Source organism: Neophocaena asiaeorientalis, unplaced genomic scaffold (genome assembly GCF_003031525.2).
Source record: "Neophocaena asiaeorientalis asiaeorientalis breed wild unplaced genomic scaffold, Neophocaena_asiaeorientalis_V1.1 scaffold45, whole genome shotgun sequence".
Taxonomy (NCBI): Eukaryota; Metazoa; Chordata; class Mammalia; order Artiodactyla; family Phocoenidae; genus Neophocaena; species Neophocaena asiaeorientalis.
In genome coordinates, this window is record NW_020174642.1 from 11,868,619 (window position 1) to 11,878,905 (window position 10,287).

The window sequence follows — 10,287 nt, forward strand, 5'->3', positions numbered from 1 at the left end:
GTCCCCTTACAGACTAGCTGCCCGGCTGTACGCTTTTCAGAGCCTCGTTTTCCTCTTTGGTCACCTGGAACATTTCCTGCTCATCTGCTTCCCTGAGAAGCTGGTCGTGAGGCCAGGTGAGCTGCCACATAGGACTGCAGATGGCCCTGTAAGGGCCACACAGGTATAAGGCCCCCTCCGCCGTGAGTGCTGTGCCAGGAAACCCTGGAGGGGCTGCAGAGCCAGTGCTGCTTACTGCCGTGTCTCAGTCCGTCCAGGCCACTATAACAAAATTCCACGTTCGGTGGTTTATAAACGGCAGGCATTTATTCCTCACAGCTCTGCAGGCTGGAAGTGCAAGATCAAGGTGCCCACAGGGTTGGTGAGGGCCCCCTTTGGGTTGCAGGGAGCTCTTGGGGGTTTCTTTTATAAGTAGCCTGATCCCATCCACGAGGGCTCCACCCTCCTGACCTAACCACCACTCAAATGCCCCATCTCCAAATGCCATTGCATTTCGGGGGCCGGTTTCAATGTAGGAATTTTAGGGGAACACAGTCAGACCATAGCATTCTGACCCCCCAGATTTATGTCCTTCCCACATGCAAAATACATTCACTGCATCCCAACAGCCCCCAAATCTTAACTCATTCCGGCGTCCACTCCAAAGTCTGAGTCCAAAGTCTCCTCTAAATACTACCTAAGTCAGGTGTGGGGGGACTCGAGGTAGATTCATCCCGAGGCAGAGTCCTCTCCGGCTGTGAACGTGGGAAACCAAACAGTGTTACTCAGTGCAAGTTCGTGTGCCCGACGGACGCGCAGTGAGGCCAAAACAAACTGAAACGTCAGAGTCTGGAGCAGAGAAAGGTTTATTGCAGGGCTGAGCAAGGAGATGGGTGGCTTGTGCCTCCCCAAACCCCAAACTCCCCAATGGCCTTCAGCAAAGCATTGTTAAAGGCCAAGTGATGGGGGGAGTCACAGGGTCTGTGATCAGCTCGTGCACAGCTCTCTGATTGGCTGATGATAAGGTAACGGGCGGGGTCACAGGGGCTCACATCATCAATGCTCAGGCTCCAGTGGGTCTGGGGGCTACATGCTCACAGTCATCAAGTAGTTAGCATCTTCCACTTGGTTGGGGAGGCGGCCGGGTGGTTTCACAGATGTGAAGCAATGCAGGAAATGTACAGCACAGGATGTGGGTAAGAGGCCTGCCCCCGGAAGGCGCCATAGGGTCCTGCATGCTTACAACAAGCTGTGTGCTTCCAGAACACAGCGGACGGACAGGCGTAGGGAGGACATTCCCATTCCAAAAGGGAGAGGTTGAAAAAAAAGGCAGGGTGACAGGTCCTGAGCAGGTCTAAAGCCTCGAGGCCCACTGGGGGGTGGTCCTGCCCCTCTGCTTTGCTGGGCACCGTCCGCCGTGCACGTTCCTGGCCCGGAATCACAGGCCAGGGGCTCCACTGGTCTGGGCCTGCCCTGCCCCACACACTGCCCTCGAGGCAGCCCTCTGCCGGGGCGCGTGCCCTGGGCTCTGGGCGCCTCCATCCTTCAAATCCGGGGGCAGGTAGCTGCGCCAACCCTGGCCCCCCATTGGGGGGGCCTGCACACTCCCCATTGGCAGAGACAGCATCCTGCAGGCGCTGCCACACCAGACTGGCTGGGGCCACACTCCTGCTGAGAAGTCCAGGATGGGAGGGGTGCAGGGCAGCTGGGCCCCCCTTTGAGATCATTCTGCCCCTCACGCCCTCCCACTCGGGGCCTGTGCTGGGAGGGCAGCCCCGTGAGCTCCAAAATGCCTTGGGGGTCAATCTTCCATTGTCGTGGACGTGGGTCCACGCTTCTGATGAGATGGCTGACCAGTCTCCCCAGCTTGATGAAGACAAACAGGCCACCTACATCCTTATCAGACCTGGCCACACCCTCCATCTTCTGTCCTGATCAAGCTTCCTCATTCCTTTCCTTGTCTATAAGCTGAGAATCTCCCAGCTCTCTAAACTCTGAATCCTTTTTGATTAGAAGTCCACCTTTAGGTCATTTCTCTCTCCTCACAATTTGCTATAAGCATTCAGGAGAAGCCTTAGGGCTTCCCTGGTGGCGCAGTGGTTGAGAGTCCGCCTGCCGATGCAGGGGACGCGGGTTCGTGCCCCGGTCTGGGAAGATCCCACATGCCGCGGAGCGGCTGGGCCCGTGAGCCATGGCCACTGAGCCTGTGCGTCCGGAGCCTGTGCTCCGCAACGGGAGAGGCCACAACAGTGAGAGGCCCGCGTACCGCAGGAAAAAAAAAAAAAAAAAAAAAAAAAAAAGAGAAGCCTTAGCTGTACTTTCAACACTTTGCCTTGATGCTTCCTCAGCCAAATTTCCAGTTTCATCACTTACAAGTTCTGTCTTCCACAAAACACCAGGAGAGAGGCGGTTCAGCCAAGCTCTTTGCCTCTTTATAACATGATCCCTTCTCCTCCAGTTTCCAATAACGTGGTCCTCGTTTCCGTCTGAGACCTCGTCGGAATGGCCTTTACCATCCACGTTTCTACCAGCACCTGCCCATGAGCACTCAGGCTTCTCTAAGGAGGCTGAGGCCCTCTCTCCAGCTCTCCTCTCCTCTGAGCTCCCCTCGCCAAACACGCTCTGTCTGTCCGCAGCGATGGAGGCTTTTTCTAGCGCCCCTCCGAACTCTTCCGTTCTGCGCGTTGCTCCGTTCCGGAGCTGCTTTTCCATTTGCAGGTGTTTGTACCAGCAGCCCCTACTCCTGGTACCAATGTTCTGTGTTATCCCGGTGCTTTCACGTGAGGGAGGTTTGACTCCTTCTTCTGAGAAGGTGTGGGCGCCTCTGGGAGTGACCCCGGCCCAGGAGCAAGGGGGACGGGAGCCGCCCGGAGGAGGGAATGAGAAATGCAGAGGTGAGGGTGGCCTGAGCCTTGCGCGCCAGCGACTGGGTGGCTGAACCCCAAGTGCCCAGTGCTGAGCTGAGCGGCCCCGAAGAGGGTGGGCCGGATGAGGGCTGGATGGGTGCCTCACTCCCCGAAAATCCCCGCCCCTCCCCAGAGCACAGTGACCGCATGCTGACGCTGGATGAAGGGTGTCAGGGAGGGGAAACTCCCTCCGCCGCCCCTCTAGGGTTCTTGTGGCTGGACCAACAGTAAAATTTACACAAGACAGATTAGCAGGAGAGAAAGAAATTAATTTTAATTCCTAGAAATGGCACCTAAGAAGTGACCAAAGCAGGCAGCTTTTATACTTTTTAGTATAAATTTGTAAAGGATTGACAGGACAAAGAAACTCAGGTTTTGGGTGCCCAACGAGTGAAGGATCTGAGCAGAGTTTGGGCGTTAGTCAATGAGAGAAGTCATGAGGTTGGTTTATACAGGCTTCTCGGCCCCGAATTCCCCATCTTTGATGATAAGGGTGTCCTTCAACCTCCAGGTGCAGGGGTGCACCTTTCACATGAGAGACTTATTTCCTGCTCTCAGGGAGACAGAAAGGAGGGTCAGAGTGTCTCTCTTGCATTGGTCGTTTCTTAAGAAACTCTAATTCAAAATAATCAATATGCCTTTGAGGCATATTTGGGGCCACCTACACTGGGCCCCAACAATGGGCAGAGAAAGGCCTGTCCATCAGTGACCGTGATGTGTGGGGGAAGGTGATGTGGCCAGAAAGGGCTTCAGGGCAGGAGGCGGAGGGAGACCTTGTGACCTGCTCTCTGCCCCAGATGGCCCCCGTTCACACCCTTGGAGCAGCTGGGTGGGGGGTGCCTCCCTGGATGACACCCTGGGGTGATAGGGGGTGACATGATGGGATATCATCCTGGGCGTCATGGCTCCAGGGAAGGCCTGTGGGGTTCACACACGTTTGTTTTTCCTGTTTGTAAACTGAGGAAAATGATCGGGCTGCTTACGGAGGTCTCAGTGATGGAGACCAGGTCAGAGCTGGAGCAAAGGATTTGAGGAAATGAGATCTGTTCTCTTTGGAGGACCTGTGTCATGGAGTGCAGAGCCGTGCCACTCCCTGAAACCAGCTCTGTGGGCAGTGGGGGCTTTTTTCCTTTTTGGAAAACAAAAGAAGTGGATCCTGGGACTTCCCTGGTGGTGCAGTGGCTAAGACTCTGCACTCCCAGTGCAGGGGACCCAGGTTCGACCCCTGGTCGGGGAACTAGATCCCGCATGCATGCTGCAACTAACGAGCCAGCGAGCCACAACTAAGACCTTGCACAACCAAAACAACAGCAAAAAAAGTGACCCATGTCTGGAAACAGGAGGATGGGACCCCAGCGCGAGCACCGCGTGTGATGACTGGGGGGCTTCCTGGGCACCACCGGGCACACAAGGAGTGGTGGCGGGGGGATGGCGCTCTTTCTCTGGCCCTTCCCAGTGACCTGAGGTTATGAGTGGGGGGCTGGGCCCCAGGGGTGCGCATGTGCCTCCAGACTGCCCAGGGCCCGATGGGGCTAGAGCTTGGGCGGCCAGGAAAACGTACAGACCGGCGAGCAGATGGGGCCCTGCATGAGGACACATCTGACTCGTTTCCCCCGATCCACTGCAGCAGCCCCCATGGCCTGCTTCTGACCTCGGGTGGCCGTGGGGTGTGGCAGCTTGAAGTGGGATCTCAGTTCCTTGACTGGGAATTGAACCTGGGCCAAGGTGGTGAGTGGGCCGAATCCTAACTGCCAGACCACCAGGGACTAGTGGCTAGTGTCAGAACCCTGGTTCCTGTCTGCTTTGAAGAAGGAAATCAGCAGGCAGAAAGTAGTGAGCAAGTAAAGAGTTTATGAAGAACAGAATGCCTGCAGATAGAGAGTCACGTGCAATGGGGTGGCTTACATCACTTACATGGGGGCCGTTTTCCAGGTCTTTGTTTTCCTCTGGCCGATCAACTTGCTTTGCTCCCATATCTGGTCTGACTCGGGGCCCTTCCCTGTGTGCGCACGTATCTTCTAGCCAAGATGGCTTCCAGTGCGAGGGTCTCTGGGAGGCTGACAGGACATATTAGGGGCTAATGCCCTCTCCCTTTCTGACCCCTGAGGAACTTCTCTGTACATGTGCGGTTGGGGAGGTCTCCTTGATCTCAAGAACGAAAAATATGGTCGTCTTATCTTCTTACTGCATCAGCGCTTAGCTCCCCTCTGCTTCTGCTGTTAAGTTTTCCTTGAAATGTCTAATGGCTCAGACTGGTAAGCTCCAGCTGCTCAGCCTGGGTCCCATCTACCTCCTACCTCACTTCCAGGTCCCTCAGCCTCGCAGGCTAGCGAAAAGCCCATTCTGAGGGAGCAGGACAGAGCCTGCTGTGCGGAGCCAAGGTGGGGCTGTTGGGATGGAGCCGGCGATGCTGAGGCGTCGGGATGGAGCCGGCTCCAGGCAGGAGGACGGCTTCGGGGTGCAGCCCAGGAGGGTGGCTGACCTGGGCATGGTCCCCAACCTCCGGCAAAGCAACAGCAGCCTCTGCAGGAGCAGGAGGTCGCAGTACCCCTTCGGCAACTGTGAAAAGGTAGGTCTGGGGTCGCCGGGTCTGCCAGGGCCCTGGTGGGGTACAGTGAACACCCAGGGAGGGCAGAGACCCGGCTGAGCTGGGGGCTCCGGCCCAGAAAGGCCCTTTGGCGGAGGGGACTTGGAGAGAGCGCTGGGTGGCTGGGTCTGTGCCCGGGGACTGTTCCTGTCCTTGGTCTCCTTGGGAAAGTGCTGGGTAGGCACCAGGGTCCCGGGCCGCCCTCACAGAAAGCCCTCCACCCACATCACTGTGCAGTGACTGCATGTCCTCTCCCAACAGGGAAGGTCCCGGGCTGGCTTCACGGAAAGCCCCGGCAGGCCTGTGTTGGAGACACTTGAAGGTCACAGCCCCTGGTCAGGTGGGAGGAGGGTGTCTCACGTCTCAGCCCGCAGTCCCACGACACATAGGCAGGTGTCCTGACACTCGCTGGCCGCCTTTGCACCACATCACGCTGTTCCTGAGGAAGGGCACAACCTGGAAGCACAGTGCTTCCCAGTTTATAGGCAACATCGACCTATAAACTGTAGAGGGCTGTGCACATTCCCTGGGGCCCAGGAGGAAGCGATTCCTCAGGCTCACTCTTCCCTCCCTGATCTGCTCCTGAGGGCCTCCAGCAGGTGATGGGGAGAACTCGGTCTCCCATCTCTGAAGAAAGACCCCTGAAGTGTGCCAGGGCGCACAGGCGGGTCTGAGTGAGCTGTGGGATGGGGTCTTCGGAAGAGCGTTGATTTGACTGTCTCAGGATCTCAGAGTGCCCTTTTTACCCTCAGCAAGGAAACCTTAGTTCATGGATTCCTGAGAATATCAAGAAGAAAGAATGCATGTACTTTGTGGAAAGCTCCAGACTGTCCGATGCTGGGTGAGTGGCTTGTTCTGTGTTTACGGCCCCTTCCCTGTTGCCATGTGGAATGGCTGATCAGAGCAGGGCCGACCGGGGGGCCTCAGTGGGGGACAGTCCCTGTGTCTGTACCGGCCTGGGATGCTCGGAGTGTTTCCACGTACCCCACAAGCAGGGTTGATTTGTGCTTGCGTTTCCCCTCCGGACACACCCTCGTCTGCGCTATGCCACAAATGGGCCTCGCTCTTTCTTACTTCCACTCCTTTGTCACCTGGTGACGCTGCCTCTGCCACGGAGCCCTCCCTGACCACACCCTGGGATGTAACCTCTCTCCCCCACTACACTCCATGTTTCTCTTTTATGCCAGTTGCCGACGGCACTGCAATCGGGTGGCTTTGTGGTCCTCTCTGAGCTCTGACCGTGTCTGAGTTACTTTATTACTTCCCTGCTGGACAGATGGCCAGCATCCAGCTCAGACTGTGAACAGTACAGGGAGGAAGGGTGTCCTCTGCGGGGATGATAGAAGAGGACGATGATCTGGAACCAGACGTGCATGATCACCGACGGTGACGCTGTTCCTGGGGTCCTGGGATGTGCCCAGGGTGTGATCACAAAAAGTGCCCCGTTTGGGAGTTCACGCTCCAGCTCGGCTCTGTTTCAGACGAGAGCCCTCCTTTCTCCCCGGGGGGCTGGTAGGGGAGGACCCTCGCGTCAGAGAAAGTGGCCACAGTGCTCCAGATGACGGCCTCAAGGCTGGCAACCTCTAACGTACTTGGTGGTAATCAGAGTTCAAGTTCACACCGGTTATCCCGACAGTAATGTAGAGAGTGCTTTGCACTGAGGTCTCCAGTTTTAGTTTTTAAAAATAGGTTTCGGGCTTCCCTGGTGGCGCGGTGGTTGAGAGTCCGCCTGCCGATGCAGGGGACACGGGTGCGTGCCCCGGTCCGGGAAGATCCCACATGCCGCGGAGCGGCTGGGCCCGTGACCCATGGCCGCTGAGCCTGCGCGTCTGGAGCCTGTGCTCCGCAATGGGAGAGGCCACAGCAGTGAGAGGCCTGTGTACCGCAAAAAAAAAAAAAAGAGGAGGGAAAGGGTCTGTTCTAGGCTAACTGTTAGAACCTATGAGAAAGTTTTGGGTAGCCTTGGGCCAAGCTGGAGCGTGAACTCCCACATGGGGCACTTTTTGTGATCACACCCTGGGCACATCCCAGGACCCCAGGAACAGCGTCACCGTCGGTGATCATGCACGTCTGGTTCCAGATCATCATAAAAGTGGTCCTCGTCCTGACCCTCTTTCCCGCCTCGGACCCAGCTCTCTCCTCCGTAAATGGAGGAGCTTACACGAGGTGCTCAGAGAGAGCCCTGTGAGTCTGCGAGTGACTTGAGTCCCTAGGGGTCGTAGAGGAAGGTGTACGGGCGTGCCGGGAGTTCCTTATGGCTGGCCCTGTGCTCCCAGCCCTGGGGGCCCCGGCCTAAGCAGTGGGACCAGGGGTAGCCAGGGACATGCCTTGTGGGTGGAGAAAGGGCACCCAAGTGAGCCCAGGAGACTGAGGTACAGGGTGGGCCATGGCCGCCTTGACCCGTCCTTGGTTCTCTGCATGGTTAGTTAACCTACACGAATTTTATAAATTATTTCCCATCTAGAACCTCATTTGGCCCTCACAAGTTTTGCAAGCTCGAGGTCATCAGACAGTGTATTATTTTTCCCATTTAACGATTGAGAAGTTGAGAGTCAGAAGCCCCTACGGACAGGCACTCCGTAAGCAGCAGGGAAACTTGTTTTCTCTCTCTGAGGCCAGTTGTGTTTCCCCCATGTCATTGGCTCAGGTTTCACCTGCTTTGGGACTTTTTTGGTTTGGTCTCATCTATATCTAGTCTTCTAGGTCACTTGTTACTAGCAAAAAGCAGGACTCTAAAAAAATGTGTAGATTTCCGATTAAACAAGCCGTAAAGAACACGGTTGCTGTCTTCTTTCTCTCCTGCAACCCCAAAGAATAGCTGTAAAGGAATAAAACGATTTCAACCCACGAAGACAAGGCAAGAGAGGAGGTGACAGTTGAAAAGGGGTAGCCGGGCGTTCTCTTTGGGGGACCACGTGTATCGTGCTAGCCCTGTGTCCAGAAGTTTCTGCTTGGAGCCTGCACTGTGTGCTTTTTAAACGTTTTTATTTTGAAATAACTATATATTTATAGGAAGTTGCAAAGATACTACAGGTAGATCCCATGGTTCCACCAGTGGTTACACGGTCACCTCCTCTTCCCCACCATCTGTAACCCCTGGCAACCACTCATCTGCTCTCATCCCTATAACTGCTTCCTTTCCAGAATGTCATATAAATGGAGCCATACACAGTGTGATCTGTTGAGATTGGCTTTTTTCACTCGGCGGAATGTCTTTGACATCCATTCGAGTGGTGTGTGTTGATAGTTGCCTCCTGTCTGCTGCCGAGGAGCAAAGTGGCCACCGTCACAATATTTGTAGTGAGGTTTTAGTGGACGGCAAATGTTGGGTCTTATTATTTTTTTTAACCTGCTCTGCCAGTCTCTGTTTTTTTTTGATCAGTGTATTTAGAATGTTACATTTAATGTGACTGTTGATATATTAGGACTTAAGTCTGCCACTGTATTTTCTTGTTTACATTTCTCTCTGTTTTTCCTTTCCTGCCTTTCTGTGAGTTACTTGAATCATTCTTAGAGTTCCATTTTGATTTATCTATGCTGTTTTTGACCATATCTCTTTGCATAGCTGTTTTTTTTTTAGTGGTTGTTCCAGGTATTACGTTATACATCCACAACTCATCACGTGTTACTGACATCTACTTACCTACTGATGTATCCAAGACTCATCAGAGTGTCCTGGTGTTGACATTTACCAAGGTGAATGAAGTGTAGAAACAGTCCCACCTTGTACAACACGTTGCCCTTCCCCGTTTATAATATAATTATTTACAAAACTTCGTCTGCAGGCACTGAGAATTATGTTAGATCATGGAGCAATTTTTCTTCAACCATCACACATACTTCAGAAAGTTCAAGAGGAGGAAAATGTGCTATATTCACCCATACTTTTATTCTTTCCATTGCTCTTCCTTCCTTTTTAATATTCCAGAATTCCTTCTTGTAACGTTTTGTTTCTGTTTAGAGACCCTCCTCTAGCCAGCCTTTTTGGGGTAGTTCCCTGGTTTCCTCTCATCTGAGAATGTCCTGACGCCCCTTTCATAGGTGAAGGATAGTTGTGCTGGGTGTAGAATTCTGGGTTGGTAGCTTTTGTCTTTTGAAAAATGTCGTGTCATTTCTTTCTGGCACTTGTTTCTGGCTCTGATTCAAAGTCGGTTGTTGGAATTATTTTCCCCTAATAGGTAAGGTGTCATTTCCGACTTTCAAGATTTTTGTCTTTGTCTTTAGTTTTTAGAAGTTTGACGATTGTGTGTCTCCACCGGCTCTCGGCTGGGGCGCCTCGTTCGCCCTGCTGGGCCGCCAGTCCTGACCCCTCTGGGCCTTCTCTGACACCCGCAGTGGGGCGGGGGCAGGCGCTGGTCACCCCTGGTGACCGAGTGGCTTTGCAGGAAGGTGGTGTGTGAGTGCGGCTACACGCGTGAACAGCACTTGGAGGAGGCCACCAGGCCCCACGCCTTCCAGGGCAAGGAGTGGGACCCGAAAAAGCACGTCCAGGAGATGCCAACAGACGCCTTTGGTGACATCGTCTTCACGGGCTTGGGCCAGAAGGTGGGAAAGGTTGGTTTCCATGGTGACTCCGTTGCTCTTACTGTGGACCAGAGCCCACTGTGGGTGACCGAGGTGGCTGGGACTCCCTGGGGTAGGAGTGGGAGGCTGGCGGAAACCTGGGGCAGAGCCCACCTGCCCAGCACTGAGGGCGGAGTGGGTGGGGCTCGCATGGCGAACGGGAGACACGCGGTGCCCTCCGGGAGCAGGCAGGGCCACTGCTGGTGCTCTGCAGGGTGTGGGCAGGGTGGCCCGGATGGCTTTTGTCACTGA

The 10,287-nt window shown here is 54.7% G+C and overlaps 1 protein-coding gene across 5 annotated transcripts in view; it reads left to right on the forward strand.

Annotated features, from left to right (window-relative positions):
• Positions 1-10,287, forward strand: part of TRPM2 (transient receptor potential cation channel subfamily M member 2) — a 49,989-nt gene that overhangs the window by 2,009 nt on the left and 37,693 nt on the right. For 4 of the 5 annotated variants that reach the window (XM_024758369.1, XM_024758370.1, XM_024758366.1 and 1 more), the window contains exons 2-4: positions 5,194-5,454; positions 6,225-6,313; positions 9,858-10,026. In XM_024758369.1, the coding sequence (XP_024614137.1) occupies positions 5,281-5,454; positions 6,225-6,313; positions 9,858-10,026 (432 nt within the window). In that variant the 5' untranslated portion in view covers positions 5,194-5,280. The remainder of the gene's footprint in view (positions 1-5,193; positions 5,455-6,224; positions 6,314-9,857; positions 10,027-10,287) is intronic. The other variant, XM_024758368.1, reaches the window with a different exon arrangement.